We start from the raw sequence: 20243 nt of genomic DNA, 5'->3' as shown, positions 1-20243 counted from the left end.
GCCTTCATAGTAAGGCAGGTAAATAATAATCAAATTAATTCAGGATGCACAACATCCGCAGATAATGAAATCAACGAATGTTACGATCTAAAATTTCTGGTAATACTTCGAGCGATGGTAGTTTGTTAGTTCGATTTAGATCGTAACATTCGTTGATTTCATTATCTGCGGATGTTGTGCATCTGAATTAATTTGCTTATTGTTGTGATATATTAATAAATATCTGGTGCTCTGTTTTTTATGTCCCCTTATGCCTGTTTGCACCGATTTATTCGATGAAGGCTCACTTTGAATTCAATTGCAGTTAACATAACAATTATTGAAAGACGTAACCTCAAGCCTGTCGGTGGACAAGGGCATGAGTATATTATTCAAGATTTGGAGAAAAGATTTTCCAACATGTACTCATAGTGTGAAATCATAATTTCGAAGTATCCCCTGAAAAAAAAACCGTACTTTCTTCCCACCCCGCTTCTCGTTTCCCACAATGTTGAACCATAAAATTCAACGATACATTCTACGCTCGGTTTTCAATTTTCACCTCGCCATCACGTTCTCCCGTTTATCCCACTCCAGAGAAAATTTCCCCTGGCATATGTCCCCAACGAGTGGAGTTCACAGGTTACGGAGCGTAAAAAATCGTACTACTTACGTGGCTCTTATCAATATTGCACAACTTGGTATAAATCAGGCTATACAGCAGCCAGTCAACCGGTTTATCGTTGTAGAACATCTGGAAGAATTGGATCAGCCAGGGGAGCTCGGCGCTCTTGAACATTTTACCTGCGAAGAAAGATCGATTTGATTACATGGAAGCGGGAAATTCAGGATATACGTTTCCTGAAAAGGCGACTGCAAATGGGGATTTGTCAGGGGGATGGATGGTATGAATGGGGGTGTTTTTCGATTTTCAGATTGCGGGAGTGCGCTCTGCGAAAAATGATCGCGTTGACGGATTAGCCATTTGTTGTTTTGGAAAACAATACCGAGCAAAAATATACTCCGTTCAATTTTATTTTAGCACTCGGTTGGCCATGGAAATTTGACACATTCTACTCTGTAGTGTACGAAAATGTGGGGTTATGATATGATGCTTGTCAAAACATTTTTGGGTTTTAAATCAGCGCTATGTTGTCCGTTTTATGTAAAAGAGAGTAACGACGTATTTTATCACAATGTCGAATCACTACGGAAATATGAAGTCGAAAATATGGGACGAACATAATTGACGTTTATATAAACTGATTGAAGGCATACCAAATCTAGTTATTTGCATGAAAAAACAAGAGATCAGTTTTCAAATATATTTTTTCTACAAACGTCAAAAAATGACAAGGTTCGCGCATTGACAACAATATGCGAAGTGACCCTTTTTTTCATTTTCCTTCGTTACCATGACACCGTGCGCGAAGTAGTGTGCGAAATACTTACTTCGCACACTGCATGTAAACTAAATGGGATTTTTATATCTTAACCTTTTTGTTCCTCAATCAAGCAAAAATCCAAGAAATCATTCATTTATTAATGTATGACAATAATTAAGGCTTTCAAATTGTGAGAAAATTTAACACTACCTAATTTTGTTCCCTCACCACCTCCTAACAATCTCTAACCCTTGCGAACAATAAAACGTTCACAAGGAGATTCGTACTAACATATGGATTCTGATTCAGTATAGTATAGGTCCGTCAACGCAGATGGAAACCGTGACCTCTGGTGGCTTAGTTGGGTAGAGCACTTGACCGGTAATCAAGAGGGGCGCGGGTTCGAATCCTGCCCGGAGGTGTACTTTTTCAGAATTCAATAATTGTCTGCATGCCGTAAACATATTCATTGATATTCAATTCACAGACATTAATTCCACTACTACCTAATTTTATTTATTATTCACAATGTTAACATTAATGGTGCAGCCAGTGCACGAACCAATAATTAGGTATTCCTAAACCAGATAACTCAAATTCAGCTCGTGATATCGTAGATTTAGGAGTTGGATAAAACTATCCATTTTTGATTTGCAAGCAACTGCCGTAGAGGTGACAGCACTTGATCCTGAAATTTCAATACTCTATCATATTAAGCTAAGCATGTTACTTATTTTAGAATAATATTTTTGACATTTGTAGAAAAAATTTTGTTTGCATTTCATGCGAGAAATACTTTGGTGATCTCGACTATTTTTTTAACTCGGCTGCGCCTCGTTAAAAAAAATCAGTTCTCGATCACTAAAGTAGCATTTCGCGCACTAGATACAAAAATAACTATATTTTTGCCATTAGTTGGGGAGCCGACGATGCTTAATCGGGATTTACTCGAGCCTTGTGGATTTTGAAGATTAGATGGTAGAAAGAGAAAAAGTTTTATGATGTATGCACTTTCAGCGGTGGGGAAAGCGTTTGTAGGTTCTCAAAGACGTAAAAAAGAATCGTTAGGTGTACATACTCGAGCGTGCCAGATAAGACACTGTATATGCTTATCTCACAGTTTGCGCGGTAGAACTGGCTGTATGGAATAGAATCCAAATCTGAAGACAGAATCGGCCTATCATTTTTAGATTTCGAGTTCTAACTGAACAAAAATTGAGATTTTGACGATTTCGGTTCTCATAAATGTTTTGTTTTTGAAGTAATAGATCTGAAATTTGATCCTTCTTAGGCACTTTGATACGTAGAATCTACTAAAAAAAGATTTTCTTCCAATTAAAAAAAAAAACAATTTCAATAAATGATTGCATTTAAAAAAAATAGTTTGGATGTTTGGAAACGAAAAAATATTTTGAGCTCGTTAGTGGATTCTACGTAAAAAGTGCCTGTAGAAGGTTCAAGTTTCAGATCTGCAACTTCAAAGACAAAAAAATGAAAAAAATTTTACGAAATTGTCAAACTCAAAAACGAAGTATCTTAGGAGGCTGTGGTTTTCACCTTTCTTTACTTCTCCGAAAAAGAGCTCGGAAATGTGTCATCTGTTTTTTTCTAGCTGCTGTAATTCTCGAGATCTTCTCAGTAGACAACGAATTCTGCCCTTCCTGTATACCTAGACGAATACATCAGATAGGTTTTCCTCGACACTATGATAGGAAAACTGTTAGGATATCTGCTGGAAGTGCCTTCCTAAGTTTGGATACAGCATAAAAACAGCTATTCAACTTCTTGCAGACATATGTAGTCAACTTGGCGAAACCACTTGAAATTTTGATCAACATGTAGACCCAGAGGAATTTAACACAATCAGTTGACACCATATTCGGTTACTGAATCTGAGTATCTTAGGGTGACCGGCCACCGAATGCGAAGTGGAGCGAAGCTTAGCGTTTTCAATGCTAAATGACAAGCTACGTCACTCGATTCGTAGCTTGTCACTTATATCAGCATTGAACACTCAGCATCGCTCAACTTCGCATTCGGTGGCCGGTCACCCTTAGTTTCAGCCAAATTTACAACCAGAGTATTACGACGGTACCAGTGGTACCAGTCAATGAGATACTGATGATAGATACACAAAGAGCTGAGTTCTTGCAGACTATTCGAATTGACCGCAATCGACGTATCATCAGCAAAAAGAATCAGGGATGAAGGTCAAGATATAGCTGGCAAGTTGTTAAAGCCTGAAAATCGTTTCAAGTTTATTAGACCACACTGTATTTAGGTTAAACTTGCGTTTATCGCTCTTAGCCCAGTCATATTAGCTAAATAAAGGGGTTAACTTCCGAATGAAAGATAATAAGCTGTAAATTGGTGCAAACCTTTGTTTTGACGTCCTTGATATTGTCTCAGAAGTCACAAATGCTATCGTGTCCGCGTCTTGAGATATTGAAGGTCAAAGGTCAGAAAAATTGTTTTTCGCTAATATCTCGGTTCCTATTGCTTAAATGAGATATGTCTTCATGATGAAAGTTGTGGAATATAAAATTGGCTACAACTTTTGTTCGAACATGTTTTCCATACTATCAACCGTTTATGGGGTACAGTCATATATGACTGCCGTCATCATAGGAGAAGATATTGATTTGCTCCTTATTTTAATTGGACGTTCTCAAACACACAAGTTGGCAAAGGCAATGTCAAGACACAAATATATTCTTCTAATAGTTTTGATCAATACACTCGTACTAAAAAACACTTTTTATTTTCACACGCATTCATCGGCTGTGGCACGACTTCTGCGCTTTTTAAAAAAAGACTGTTACTAGAGCATTGGAAAAAATTCCCAATTTGGATGAACTGGTGGAAGTATTTCAACAAGAAAACTGCACCGTACAAACATTATTTGAAAATGAAGTGCGCATCTTGTTGGCACTATATAATGCTCCAAAATCTGAGGACAACATAGATCATTTCCGTTACACGCAATTAGTCAAATTAACGAAACGAAATAAACCTGTACAATTGTGAACACTTCCACCAAGTGTAGCAGATCATCATACATCAACATTCAAATCGTGTGTACCACCAGATTCAAACATGGTTAGGGAAAAACTTAGAACATAATTGTGGCTGGATGCTTGAGAATGAAATCCTGGAGCCCATAAGCTTCAGCAATAGCCGAACTACTGAACATAATTTTTTGCAATTGCAAAATTGGTTGTGGTTCCCGCTGTGGATGCGGAAAATCAGGACTACAATGTTCTTTAGCTTGTGGCCAGTGCAATGGATAGGCTTACCTCAACACTCCAACATGTACAAGTAATACCGATGAAAGCAAATACTGATATTCTGGAAGGTTTGGAGATGAATCTGACCGAAAATGAGGATGATGCAATGAATTCAATATTTTTGAGCGACAAGAAAACCAACAAAACTTAATAATATAGTAAAGTTAAATAGTTAATTATAAATAATTAATAGTTAGTACATATTGTTCAATAATTATACTTTTTCAGTAAATAATTGATTTCATGCAACGTACTGAAAACCGTATCTCCTGCTTCACCTCGCATTAGCCCAAATATGACTGTACGCTCCGCACTCTTCGCGCTCTACTCTGAGCACGGTTGATCGTATGAAAAAAATGTTCGAACAAAAGTTGTAGAGAATTTCATGCTCTATATTTTTCATAATGACTAGAAATCTCATTTAAGCAACAGGAACCGAGATATTCGCGAAAAACCAATTTGACCTTCAATATCTTAAGACGCGTACATGATAGCATTGGTGACTTTTGAGACAATATTCAGGACAACACAACAAAAGTTTATACCAATTTATAGCTTATTATCTTTTATTCCGAGGTGAAACCCTAAAATGACTGTGCTATTTTGCGAAAAAAAGTATCTCGACTACGCGACAATGAGAGAGATTGTAGAATGATACAGCGTAGTGAATCTTCTTCTAAGCTAAGTTCCAACCTTTACGACCAGCTCACGTATATTCACCATTCTGTCCAACCCGAGAGAATTTAATTATGGACAAAAAGAACTGGAACGGATCGCGATTACATTTCTTTGCCGCTGAACGGGTCAGTCGTTCAGCAGAATTCTAATAGCGTACGCGGAATGGACTAATTAATTTTTTGCAATTCAATTTTTCCTTAAGTGAATGAAGGATTGAATGGCTCAATGGAACCGTAATTATTCCGGTTTCAACCACCGACGACGGCAGTATGGCATACGAATTAATGAATTTAATCGGCAAAAAATCATTTTCGCCACACCACTCATTTCGTACTTGTTTTTCCTCGATGATAATTAATTTTTAATCTGGAAATGTACAGACCAGGTGAAACGATCACTGTGGTAATAACGAGCATATTTTTTGGCACAGAGTTGGGGAGCACAAGAGGGAAATTCGGGATTTACTCGAGAGTGTCAGATTAATGTAAAGGGAGATACCTTAAATAGGAGATACCATAAATTAGACCTGTATATAAGTGGAATTGTCTACGGCAGCCTGTCAGAATAGTTTGAAAATAAACGATCATTCTGTATGAATACTCGAGTGTGCCAGATTAAGATATAATATGTGGTTAACTACATGTTGAAAAGTATATATATTATTATTTTCTCAGTCTGACAATTTAAGTGTGACGAAAATGTGTGGGGGGCGCCAAAGTTGCAAAAAAAAAACGTCACGTGTACATTCTCGAGCGCGGTGTTTTTTTTTCTTATTATGAAGCTGATGATTCAAGAAGAATAACGGAAAATATATAATCTGACAGTTTCAGCACGCAAAAACAATAAAAATGGGCCATAAAGGTCACAACAATAAGTTTTTTTGAGTTATCTCCTCTTCTGGTCTTCAAATGGTTTTCGCATTCAATATAAAAGTTATAGAGCATAACATTTTCTACAAATTCTGTTCGAAGCAATGTTTTCTACGTTTGAACGTTTTTGATATACATATATGGCGATGAATGTACATTAGATTGGGTTTCTACAATGACCTTGGCCTTTCGCATGTGTGGCTAAGCTCCTCGCCCTTATCGCCCTCTAACTCGAAAACGATTAATAGTATGTAAAATTGCTTCAGATAAAAGTTGTATAGAATTTTATGATCTACAACTTTCATAATCTATACAGAAACGATCAGAGGTACAGGCAGGGAGATATTTCGAAAAAAATTCCTTGTTATTATCTTCAAACTGTCAGATGAAGAAATCCCTTCTGATTAGTGTCAGATTAATGAGTCAACATGTCTGCAACACTGAGATTAACCATCTGTATGAAAATCTGACACGCTCGAGTATGTACAAGTAACGATTTTTGTTACATTTTCAACGGGCCGCTGTGAGCTTTCGTCACGTGCGAATTGTCGGTCTCTTAAGAATAAGCTGAATTTGGCTGATCCTTAATGGAAGCTTAAAGTGAGGAAAAATTAGGTTTTACCAAAAATATCCCATGTTTTTGCCGAGACAAATCACCATTGAGTTCGTGAGGGTATCGAAAATGAAAAAATTGTGTTGTCCGATGAAGAAAATAAAAGATATGTCAGTCAGACATAATTATCTATGATATCAACCCGTAATCGATGAAAAGAAGAACTCACCAATGAACCCCAGTCGGCAGAAATCCAGTACAAACCAGGGTTCCTTCCTTGCGATTTTCGTTAGGGCAAATTCCTTCATCTCCGTCACGTAGGAGGGCTTAGCTAGAATGTCATCCTCCAGTTGAACGTAGAAAGTTCCTGTAAAAAAAGAAGTGGATTAAAAATTGCTGCTGCAGCGAATTCCGGAGTTTAGGTGGAAATTTCAGGAGACGAAAAACAATATTCTTGTTCTCCGCTGAGTGAAATTTTAATTTCAATATTCGTTCAAGAAATAAGGCTAATAGACGGTACGGTTGAAGGTTTTGTTTTAGACAGGTCTCTTTGTTTTTTTGTTCACTTAGCCAAAGCAATGTGAATTATACTATTGGTAGTACAAATTAGCTCTGTCCGTTTTGAAAAGTGACTTTTACTGTTACTGTTATTCATGTGTCTTATTAGCAGATAATTTTATTGATTCCAGAAAGGTGAGACATTAGTTCATATAATATTCAGTTCATATCGCTTCGAATTTCAAACATGAAGCTGTTGTTGAGTAGGTATATTTAATTATTCATTAAACATATAGAAGGAAGCTTAAGAATATTGAATTAATTGGAGGAAAAGTATAGCGGAAATTTTTTTAGATGTTTGACGTGACAATGCTCCAACTGATAGTTAACTGACCTAATATTTTGTGGAATTTTTCGAAGGTCGGCTTTCGACATGTGTATCTCTTAATAAAATCATCGATGATTTAAATGCGATACATATTCTGAAAGAGCAACTCTTCTAGTAAGAAATCTGAGAATTTCATCCATATCGGCACAATTGTTCGGTCTTGAGGAAGTTTTAACTGACCCCATCTTTTTGTGAATTTTTCGAAGGTCAACTTTCGAGTCGCGTATCTTTCAGGAAAATTATCGTAGTTCTGAATATTATACATATTCAGAAAGAGAAACACTTTTTTGTGATAAATCTCAAGATTTCATTCATCTCGGCGCAACCGTTCGGTCTTGACGATTCCTCAGGTGTAATTTGCAATTTTTCAAAAATGCCATTTCGAAGATGAAGATCTAAACGAAAGTAGATAGGTTCACGTAATTGCGTGTTAGAAAACTTATATTTTTCTACCAAAATTTGAAATATCTGACATTAAGAGAAAATAATTTTTTTTGTTTTTCCTTTTTTCATTTTCGAGTTAACTTCGAAGAGCTCTCTGGAGTGCAATTTTCTATTGAATCATCAACTGTTTGGTTTTCTAGAACAGAGTGTAATAGGACATCCTGATTTTCAGACGGAGTAGCAAATAGAGTTTTTGTGCTAGGGTGGAAACCTTGGCAACGCTGATTATAGAATCGGAAACCCCAATTGAATCAGACGAATATAACAGGAGATATCCCAGCGTATTCGAAAACCTATATTGTCATACAAAACTTTTGGATACTTATATAACACGGTATTTTATTCTTCCACTTTTCATGTTCCAGTTCACTTTGGAGGGCTTTCTGCAGTGCAATTCTCTACTGCATTATCGTAGATCTAAAAGTGATACATATTCTAAAAGAGTAACCGTTTTTGTGATGAATTTCGAAATTCCATGGACTTCAGTGAAACCGTCCTGACGAATTTTTCGGAATATTTTTACGAGTCAAAGACTCACCCTGTATAGTTGATACAGGTGAATTTTTGAGCTGACTAGAATCGGCAATTGAATGAGATCTCATTTATTCATATTCAATACTTTCTATAGTCTATGCATACCTCAAATATTTACTCAATAATGAGGCTATATTCAGATGCATACCACACGCTGATAATATGAATACATCAACAAGTGTTACGATCTGAATTGAACTAGCCAATTTGCCATCGTCAAGGCCCCAAATGGAGTACGCCCCATCGAAGAAAAGCAGATGCTGAGCATGGTTTCGGTGTCATTTGACCTCATCAGAGCAACATAGCTTTTTTCTCCGATGGAGTACGTTTGAAATTGATGGTCCCTTATTCAATACTGCAAGCGCTACTGATGAAAGCTCTGAAAAAACATTTCAATCGAGATTCTCGACAAGCGTTTGGTGATTTGTAAACTCCGATTAACCCAAATTTACTTTTTCGTAAATTTCACACAAAACTACGAAATATCAGGGTTTATCCACCTGGGCAAAACTTCCATTCACTTTTGGTATAGAATTCAAAACCTGTACACAGAACCAGTCTGCAATATCCCAGTCGAGTACCCGAAATAGCTAAACGAATCACCGTTTAATCCCTCCCAGATTGTAAAGGATCCAAGCCAAGGACTCTCAACGCAGGTTTGAGTTCGCCAATCATGAGAGTGTAGTCCTGGGCATATCCCCCTGGCTCCCTAATCTCTCAGCGAGCGAAGATGCAAATGCTGTTTGCTTTGTGTGCCGACACTATCAATTAAACGGTCAGGGCGAGGTAATTCTCTCTCACAGTCCCATCATCCTCTGGAGGAATCGATGAGGAAGCGACGGTGTCCTGGGTTCATTTGCCCGATAAAAAGATTGCATGTTGAAAAGGGTGCCTCTCCAGCATCCGAGGATCAAATATTTACACGTTTAGTGAGAACGGCATGACGCTATCTGGGTTTTTATAATTTGTTAAAATGTTCCAGGTGAAACCAGGGATGGACTAGAGAAAACCGAGCTGGTATGAGGAAAACTGAAAATTTGAAGACAGGTTCTTTACCTTTAGGCCAGGAAATGATCAGGCTTAGTATCGAAAGGTAGGTAGTGAAAAAAAAATTGGAAGTTTGCTCCAAGCAGTCGAGACCTTAAGAGGAAAATAAGCACTTGAAAAATAATGCAGGGTGTGACGTAATGAATGGATAATCTGACACCTGCTGATAGAGGTAAAGAAAAATATGTTTTATGTTCAGTAAAAGTCCCTCGATTTTGGAGATATTCGACATTTACGAAAATTAAAAATTATACCCCTCCTCACTATTCACTATTTTTGGTGAGAAGACACTAAATGAAAGAATTTTTTCAATCTGTTTTTTGGATATTATTTTTAAATAGACGTGCTATCGAATGTAAACTATGATTTTTGGGGCACATGCATAGTTTTTTTTCAATAAAAGATCTATCCCATATTTCATGTTTTTTTTTATTATTTTCCTAAGATTAATTTAACCTGGTCTAAAAAACTATGGTCACCTACATGTAAAATTGAGAAAAAACATACCCTTTTCATTGAGACTCCGAAATGGTATCACTCAACGTAGTTCCATCATTATAAAATAAATTCCTATTACGTTTTTTTTTATTTATTCTCATTTATAAGAGCATTAGGTTGGCCATGGAAATATGACAGATTCCACAATATTAGTGAAAACATGTGAGGTTGAGACGCTTGTCAAAACATGTTTTGTTTTCAATCAGCGCTGTGTTGTCTGTTCTATGTAAAAGTCTCAGTTATTACGTAGAGATTCCAAATATGGTTACAGCATGGAAAGTACAAAAGATCAGTTTTTAAGTATGGGGAGTCCGGGAGAGTTGAACCCCTCTTCACTCTGAAGCCACATATGTTGTATCTGTAAATGCTAGCAACTCATTTTTTTGCGTGAAGATATCAGGCCCAAATAGGTAACGAAAGATAATAATAGTAGTGTGATGGTGGGATGAACATTTTAATAACTACCCATGGGAGAGTTGAACAGGGGTCCAGTGAGACCATAAGTTTGTTTATCAGAAAAAACATTGAAAAAAAAAACAATTTCCAATGACTAACGATTGTCCATGTCAAGGTTTTCATCATCAGATGTATGAAAGTATGAAATACATATTTTCTGTTTCAGAGTCACTCTCACTTATTTCCGAGATGTTTCTTCTTTTTTTGATTCTTTGTATATTTTTTATATTTATTTCTATTATTAAATTTTTTTTTGAAGCAAACTATTATCTAAACTGAGTGCGGAAAACTTAATAATAATATATTTATTGATCCCATAAGATATTCACATCAATGCTCAGTACAAGTCAAATGAAAAAGAGAAAAGTTAATTTTCTAGAAAGATGACATTCACCGAAAACCTTTAACACTGTAGTAACTTTTTGCTTTCTGGAACTTATTCTACGATGACATTCATCGAAAATCCTGTAGTAAGTTTCCGCATTCGTTCACTCTAAAATAAAGTCCTCAAATGCCATCAACTTTTTGGGTCTCCCAATAAAAGAAAATTTATTGTAATTCTCGTCATTCATTATCTTTCTGATTGTGGAAACATTCTACTAAAATATAAGTCGTTTAGATTCAGATGAAACATTATATAAATTCACTCACGTTGAATAGGTATATTGTAAATTTAAGAATATCAGGATTTCTATCTGAATGACCGAACCTTAATTCTAAATGGCACTTCATGATACTCTGCCTTCTTTCTTTTTCAATCATTCCGCATTTTCGTAATATTAATTGTTATTAGTTGTGGCAACGTCGTTTTGACATTAACGACATTTCATGAGTGCCAACTTTGCTATTTTCTAGTTATAAAAACTATTTCATGGCCAACCGAGTGCTTTCATAAAAGTGAATGGAGTATACATAGAAATTATTTCCTAGTGTTGGTAGCGCTAATCAACAGGCGTCTTGACATGAGTCGTTGGTGAGATTGGGGCCTTCATCTGACCTATATCTCGGATGTCAGCCAGACAATCCGAGATCAAGCTTGCAGAAGACCATCGCTGGCTCCCACTGAAATATTCATATCCATTTCGTATTAATTCTGGCTTCCAGCTTTCATGAACGTATTAATTTTGATGGGGCAATAAAGGAGACTCATCAGACATTGGAGGGATGTCTGTATCATTGACATCACGGTTGAGTGAATCACTATGGCAAGAAATTCGCTGAATTCATGTAAAATTCAGTCTACTCGTGATAGTTTCAGATGAAATAGCTATGCGAGCTCTTTTGTCCACTGCTAAATGACGGAAAACAGTTGGATGGTTTTGATGTATTTCGGGCCTTTGAAATTCAATACCAAAGCGGTAGTTCAACTGAACAAAAAACTTTTTGCAAAAAGAAAGACTCGAAATATCAATTATGTTATTATACCCGTGAAAATGAAGTTTAGTGTCATTCATTCATGTTTAGTCATTCCAATTTCAATAAAATTATCCTTTATTGGCACTAATTAAATTCGTAAAATATTGCATCACAATAATCGAACTCAGAATTTTTCATGATGCAGGCTGAACTACACATAAAGGTGATTTTTATCTCTGGTAGCTCATGCAAAATTCAATTCGAATAGGTTTCCACGTGAAAAAGCATGGAGTCAACAGAAATCATCAAATATTGATTCTACACATCAAATTTTACGATCAATTTTGATTTTAATATTGTTTTTCATTATTCCATACATATTTCATTGGTTTTATGGAACATTTCACGATTTTTCCCACGTTTTCAACTCTGTTGTCGTAAATTATGGCATGAAATGTTTTATGCTTTGATATGAAAACGTCAGAGTAATGGCTAATGAAAGAATGTCCACCTCCTGAAAAAATGCCTACAGCTGGAATTAATTTAGTTCCTATTGTATAGTATTATTTATGAAATTTGATAATTCATAATTTATAGTCATTCAGACGTTTCATCTCTCAAATGTTCGATATACAGGGTGGGTCTTCGACTTGTACAAATAATTCAACAGTAGATTCCTGTGGTAAGAAAAACAATTTTTTTCTCACCATTATTTCGAATCGTCTAGGTTTAAGAGATACAAGCTGTTGAAGAACCATGTCACAAACATTTTTATCGACTGAAAATTAAGTTGGACCAAACTCTTGAAATTAAGTTGGACTCTAATAAATACAGGGTGGTCCAGATCGTAACCAAGAAATTTTAACCACGTATTCTACATCAAAAATAAACCCTAGTTTGTCATATAAACATATGTCGAGAAATGTTTCCTCTTCGAGATACGGGGTGTTAAAATTAGAGAAAAAAAAATGTTTTTTATTTATAACTCTCACACTGCTTGAAATATTCTTATGAAATTTGAGAAATAGGTTTTGAGCGTCAAGGAGCACTTTTTGCATAATATCATTTCTTTTTTATTATACCAGTGGCGTCCGTACTGCAGCGAGAATGAATATTTTCAGATAAAAAATGATACGCCACTGGTTTTTCCGAAAATAGAAATTAATAGTTAAATCCTTATTTAATTTGGAGCAAATTCGATCTCTTGCCTTTTTGCTGTACGAGTCACAATAAAACACATTCTCATGCATGAAGAAATCGCCAAAATTTGATATGGTAGGTACATAATAATAATAAGACTATTTCTGCTGTATCAAATTGTGGCGATTCCTTTATGCATGAGAATGAAGGTTTTGTAAAATAAAAGTATTCTTCATATTCATATTCATATTTTGGCGGAATACATCTATGTTTAAAAGATCCACACATATGTAGTGTCACAGATTTAGCTTGTTATTCTGAAGGTCATTTTGTTTTTTCAGGGTCGAATCGGAAAAAATGGTATAAGAAAAAAATTGTTTCTTTTTACCTCAAGAATCTACTGTTAAAATATTTGTTCGTGTCAAAGACTCATGAAACCTTTTTTATAGAGAAATAAAGGGCAATTATGAAAATAAAATTATTAAAATCACAAACAATGAAAACAGAACTCCCAGTATTAATGAATTTATTACAACAATTTTTCGTGAGTGATCCTTCAGAGTTTAGGAAAAATCTAACAGTAGGAAGAAAGAAAAGAACGAATAAAAATAAAAAGGGTAATATACTTCCATAAGTGATAAACCCAGACCATAATTCCCACAAAAAATTAAGCATCTCGACTATCACCAATCTTAGCCCTGCCTGGCCATCATGCCTTTCCCAACTCAATCTGGATTCATCACTAAAGATAGTGTTTTTACGGCTATAAATGGCGAAAAATTCTGCAGCCAGGTGCTATCAGAGCATATTATTCAATCCTTTCTACAGAGGACTTTTTTCCTTTAGTTCTGCCGGAGGCGGCAATACTTATAAGAAAGCGATTGAGGAGGTGTAGCTTTTTCACTGGGGCTCAGAGAATAATTATAATTTAGTCCCTTCTTTTATAGGTGCATTTTCCTAAATCACAGAAAAGTTTAACAATTGAAGGCTACTTTTCTTGCAAGTGTTTCAAGTAAGCTCAACGTATAGTTTCCATCAACATTTATATTTTAGAAAAAACAGTGCTTTCGCATTTGACCTACCTACGTCAAATTTCACGATGGAATGGGCCAAATATGTCACAGTACCAATATAAATGATCATCCCTGTGAGCGAACAATGTCCACCGAGAAATTAATTAATTTCGCTGGTAGATGGCAACGAAAATGCGACACTCGAAACTTCGAGTGGTATAACTGAGCCTTCAGGAGTTTGATAAATTGTTTCCATCAATTGATAAGACTGGTTGGACATGAAAAATCCGCCAGTGGGTAAACCTATTTTCCGTTTCCACTGTGCGCCATTTTCAGGCTTATCTAAGCGTACACTCATATGGGAGGGTCGATTCGTATTCAACTGGGAAAATGGATCAAAAGAATGAAATATTGATGAAAAATTTGATTTATGTGAATTTAACTTCACTGAGTCAACAGATGATTGTACAGTTGTATACTAGACTCACGTGTATTCAGATAGTCATCTAGTTTATTCACAAGGGACATTATGACAAGGGTTTTTCACAATGGATGCCTAACTAAAAGTCTTCTTCTTCAACTGAATTAGAGAAACTCCTGTTTAGCTCAACTAAAAACGAAATAGCTTAACTTCCCTCAATGACACAAACGAGCTCGAAAAGAATTCACAAAATAAAGAATATTATCTCAGCTCTATGGGTTAAAAATGAAAGTGTGTACCTTCTCACCTATCTTATCGGAAAAGCAACATATTTCCCATATTTGATATGTATACGACTTTTTGAGCTTTTGTCTTCCCGAATAAAGAATTTCCATGGTCGAATTATTCGTCGAATTATAAGCAAAAAATTAGATTTCGAGAAGTTCTCATCACTTTTTTGTCTTTGAAGTTACAGATCTGGACCTTGAACCTTCTACATGACCCTTTTTTACGTAGAGTCCGCTGAGGAGCTCAAAATATTTTTCCATTTCGATTCATTTGGCTAACTTTCGTTTTTGTAGATGCAAACTTTTATTGAATTTGTTATTTTCAAATTGGAAAGAAATCTTTTGTCACTAGATTCTACGTGTAAGTGTAAGAGGTTGAAGTTTCAGATCTGTAACTTCAAAGACAAAAAAATTATGAGCTATTTTCGAAATTTTATTTTTCTTAAATACATAACTCAAAAACGAAGAAACGTAGGGCGCTACGATTCCCACCATTCTTTGTTTCTCTGAAAAAGAGCTAGGAAATGTGTCATCCGTTGTCTTCAAGCTCTTATAGTAGACAACAAATTTTACCCACCTTGTAAAATATGTAATTTTTCATTGGTGGATTTCTGAAATTTTTTGACCAGGAGTAGTATTTTCTACGTCACACAATATATAACGATCTACATGCATTTCCTGTATTGTTAGTTTCTCTCAGTCCCACAATAGTTGACTGTCAATCATATTTATATACATACAGGGTGGTCCAACGAGAAGTTAACAACTCGATTTTCTGACTTTAATGAAAATGTGGAACAACCTTTCTCCATTTTTCATCCGCTTCACTTCATCCCACTAACAGGGGTGAGCACAACCCTTTGATTTCGAATAGGGGTGAGGGGTGTTGCGATAACTAATTTTGAAGATCGTATCGAGATCTATATCACCTTGAAATTTCGGCTCAAAATTTTTTGTTCAAAAAAATATTATTTTTTTATGCAAAAAAGGAGACCGGCCATGTTTTTGATTTACCTTAGTCGTGTGTCGAAAGGATCGTATATTTGTAGTAAAATTAAAATGGTGTATTCCATAGATTAAAGGGTGAAATGATAAAATTATTATTTAGAAATACGACTCTGCAAGAACAACAGCGGCTTTATTTAACGAACGACATCTTAGAAAAAATGTAACCGCTGCTTACTTTGTGCAAACGCTAAATTCTAAATTCGAAGCTACTGGTTCAGTCGGAAACAAAAAGAGGATGCAAGAAGGAAACGAAGCGAGGGACGTGGCTGTCTAAGATAATGTAGCAATGGATTCGACCTTTAGGAAATTGTTCGATGTATTGAGTGTCCACCCAGACAACCTGATCTGGCACCACTGGACTTTTTTCTATGGGGTCATCTGAAATCCAAGATTTAAGCTACCCAACCTGATTCACTTCATGAATTGAGAACTCATTAAAGAATGACGTCAAATTACACCATAAACCTTGAGTAATGTACAGGAACGTTTTCAGCAAAACTTATATTACGGCCAATTTCCAGCATTTAATTAACTAATCAAAAAAGTAAGTACTCTTCCACTATTTTATCTGTCATCAGATAGTACTCGATAAGATATTCAACATGTGATATCGCAAAACCCATTGTCCCTATTCAAAATCAAGGGGTTGGGTTACTTGTGCTCACCCCCGTTAGGGGGTTGCATTCATGAGGATACTAAGAGCGGAAACATTGTCCCCCCTCGAATCAGAAATTGACGAGTCCAAGTGTTTCTCCACATTTTCGTTCTAAAACCGTAAAATCAAGGTGTTAGGTTTTTGTTGGACCCACTGTACATGGTGGGCAAAATTCGTTGTCTACTGAATCTCGAGAACTATAGCAGCTAGAAGAAAATGGATGGCATATTCTCGAGCTCTTTTTTCGTGACTAATTCAAATATGAAAACAGAATCGGCCTATCATTTTTAGATTTCGAGTTATAAACAAAAATTGAGATTTTGACGATTCCGAAAAGTTCACATAACTTTTTTGTCTTTGAAGTTACAGATCTGAAACTCGAACCTTCTTAGGCACTTTCATACCCAGAATCTACTGACAAAAGATTTTTTTCCAATTCAAAAATAACAAATTCAATAAAAGTTTGCATTTAAAAAAATGAAAGTTCACCAAATGATTGGAAATGAAAAAATATTTTGAGCTCATCAGTGGATTATATGTAGAAAAGTGCCTGTGGAAGGTTCAAGTTTCAGATCTGTAACTTCAAAGACAAAAAAGTTATGAGAACCTTACGAAATTGTCAAACGCAAAAACGAAGTATCGTAGGAGGCTGCGGTCTTCACCATTCTTTGTTTCTCCGAAAATGAGCTCGGAAATGTGTCATCCGTTTTCTTCTAGCTGCTATAGTTCTACAGATCCTTTCAGTAGACAACGAATTTGGCCCACCCTGTACAATGGATCTACCGTCATTACGATATGAGTGAGTGAAACTATTGCTGAAAAATCTGTTTATTTCTGAATATCGGCACATGAATAATAATGTTATTTTCCTCCCTGGCGTCCTTTATAGTTCTACGTTGACGGATGAATAGTTATTGCAATCGAACGTAAATATTTACTTCTCCAGATTTTCTCGTGGGTTTCAAGTTGTTGATCTTGAAAATTATGAATTGCTCGTTTCGCAACCAACGTGAATTTTGTAGGTGAAACAGATTTATAAATATTTTAGATGTTCCCGGAGTTATAACTACTTGGTGAAGTAGTTAACCTATTATAACTTTATTGACCATTGTCATACTACTGAGGACGATAAGGTGAATGTTTTGCTCAGTATAGCTACCCGTATATTTCAATATAACTTGTAATTAAACTCACCTTTTGGCTGGCAGTAGGACATCAGGAAAGCAAAATCCAAATTCTGTTTGGACCTCCATCTCACCCTCTCTGGGGGATCTCCTAAGGTAATTTTCAACTTATCCAAATTTGGATAGTAGGCTGGCGAAGGTGATATCACCTCAATAAGGCCGGATTCCACTTGTGATGGAAACCTGAAATAATATAAGTTGAAAATTTGAATCCCTGTAGGATTTGACAAAGTGCAAATATATGTGAATACTATGTATGTAGAAAGCTCATTTGTTTAATCATTTTTAATCGGATATTCTTCGTTTGTCCCTTTCAGAACATCCAGGTCATGAAACATTGTATTTAATGCAATCTGATTCATAGTGAACCGAACAGAACAGGAATTTTCGACTCCTGCCCTGAAAAACGAGAATTGTTTCGTTCAAAATTGAGAAATGCGAGATATTATTCTGATCAATTCCAACTTGAATTACCATAAGTCTAAAAGTTTATTCTGTTGCTTGTTGCAACAGATTTTCAAACTGAATTTGCATCAATATTTTTTGAAATGATAACAGTGTAGAATCTCGAATAATCAATCTGATTCTGTTATAAAAAAATATTAGTCTATATCTGTTTATCAATTAGGTGTGAACATACGTATGGATTGGCAATGAAATTTCACATCTGTGAACATGATTTCAATCAGATTCAGCCATCGGAATTAATAATTGATGTCCTAGTTCACGTGTGGTATGTACTGGGAGTTATGTCATGAATTGAATTAATCTATTCTAATTATTGGAGATTGATGTAAGGACAAGCCCTCACGATTCGAATAGCTGCAGAGATCATTCAACCGGAAAAAATTGGAATCTTTGAAACATAGTGAAAATATCCTTCTGATATTTTTATAGTTCCCTTCTTGAGAAATTCGGACTAGAAAATTATAAGAGCTGGGCAAATTAGTGATGAATTGTACTCGATTTCTGAGTTACGAGTACTTTTGGTAACTAATAATAATAATGGATACAGAGTAACGAGTACTAACTGCACATGCTCTCGAGTACCTACAGTACTGCTTGTGAGAGTAGGTACTGTTGAATACAGTTTTCATCTATATATTTATTTGTTAATTCCATCAACAGAATAGTAACTTATAGAAACAAATTATTCGAATTATTCTATTCAAGGAGTGGCTTTTCTCCAAAAAAATAATTGTGACTTACTATTCTATCTTATTTTTTATGTTTCCATGCCATCCAAAATTTCCTAACACAGTATCTATGTTGAATAAATTTCTTATAAATTAACGAAAATTTCTTCTAGTTCCTAATACACATTGAACAAACTAAAGTAAACAATATTATTTTGGGGAAACTCAAACCAAAACAGTACCTGCTCTTATTTCTACTTTTTCGACCACTTTTACATCAAATCGTAATATAGCGTAGTTTAACAGAAGAATTGAAGAACATACAGGATGTTAAATGTAACGCAGACAATTCATATCTTCGCTATCCACTATTTTTAAGAGAAAGACTCAAATATTTATCTAAAGTTTAACAATTGAGCAATTTCTCAAGTTTTCTTGAATGGCAACCCTAATTTTCTCCGACAGAAATGAATGGGTAGGCATGCAATTAGTTGATGAGTAAGATTTGATCATTGACAGTGGCAAAGTTCTTTAGTAAAAAACTTTGCCAGTCTCTGGATACCCCCATCAATCGTAGAGGGTAAATGACACCCTCCTAAAAAACATGAAAAATTGCGTGATGCAAAATAAAAATTAACCAATTCGAGGTTTCTTCTACAAAAAAGAAAATTATTATTATTATTATGAATTTTGTGAGCTACTTCATTCGCACTGTGTAAATCAGATATCAGGATATACGCAAGTCTGACAATTTTCTATCCGCTTCCCCTCATGAATTTCTCAGCGGGCTGCGATGGAATTTCCACACGGTATGTTACCGATCCCGGAGGAATTCCTCAACAAGGAAAAATAGTTGTTCTTTAATTGAAACCTGAAGATGGAAACTCGCCTACCGCTTGCCAAGCGACTGAAATTCTGGCTAGATTGTAACTTTCCTCGTGGTACGGGCGAAAATCGAAGTTTATTAAGGGAGGGAGTGGAAAGTTGGCAAGTTGGTATGATGCAAAGGAATATGGAGGCGATGGCATATAAGGCTTTTAGCCGATAATTTGATTTCGAAGACGAACTTAGCATATATGGAAATTTTATATGGAAGCGGCAGAAGAGAGTACTTAGCTGCCTTTATCTCACTCTAACGAGAGTTCTTTACCCGACACTCTTATATGTATATTCATTCATCCAATATTATACTTCAATACCTCTTGAGTAGATGCCAAATTCCCTCCGGAATATCACAGCCGTCTATAGAAGCAAAGAGTATTTGATACTCTTTGATAGAAGGCTGTGGGCGAATAAACATAAAATGGGAGAAGCCTTTTGTGCGGTGTATAGAAGTATGCGCCATCTATAGTTCTTCAACGAAAAAAACCATTATTGGGGTCTATGAAGACTACTCTTTTTGAGGATTATCCTCCTAGAATAGGCCC

General features: G+C 35.7%; 1 protein-coding gene and 1 long non-coding RNA gene across 2 annotated transcripts in view; both read right to left on the bottom strand.

Moving 5' to 3' along the window:
- LOC123313104 (alpha-1,3-mannosyl-glycoprotein 4-beta-N-acetylglucosaminyltransferase B) overlaps positions 1-20243 on the bottom strand; it is a 174188-nt gene that overhangs the window by 64718 nt on the left and 89227 nt on the right. The window contains exons 4-6 of the mRNA XM_044897834.1: positions 17691-17863; positions 6981-7118; positions 653-783 (exon numbers count right to left, since the gene is read on the bottom strand). Of these exons, the coding sequence (XP_044753769.1) occupies positions 653-783; positions 6981-7118; positions 17691-17863 (442 nt within the window). The remainder of the gene's footprint in view (positions 1-652; positions 784-6980; positions 7119-17690; positions 17864-20243) is intronic.
- LOC123313114 lies at positions 1321-2049 on the bottom strand. Its single transcript, XR_006537722.1, has 2 exons — positions 1871-2049; positions 1321-1574 (listed from the first exon to the last, which is right to left on the bottom strand). It is a non-coding gene; the product is annotated as an uncharacterized LOC123313114 (long non-coding RNA).

The sequence above is a fragment of the Coccinella septempunctata genome, chromosome 1 (assembly GCF_907165205.1).
Source record: "Coccinella septempunctata chromosome 1, icCocSept1.1, whole genome shotgun sequence".
In the NCBI taxonomy this organism is placed as follows: Eukaryota; Metazoa; Arthropoda; class Insecta; order Coleoptera; family Coccinellidae; genus Coccinella; species Coccinella septempunctata.
This window is presented reverse-complemented; position numbering and strand designations above follow the sequence as displayed.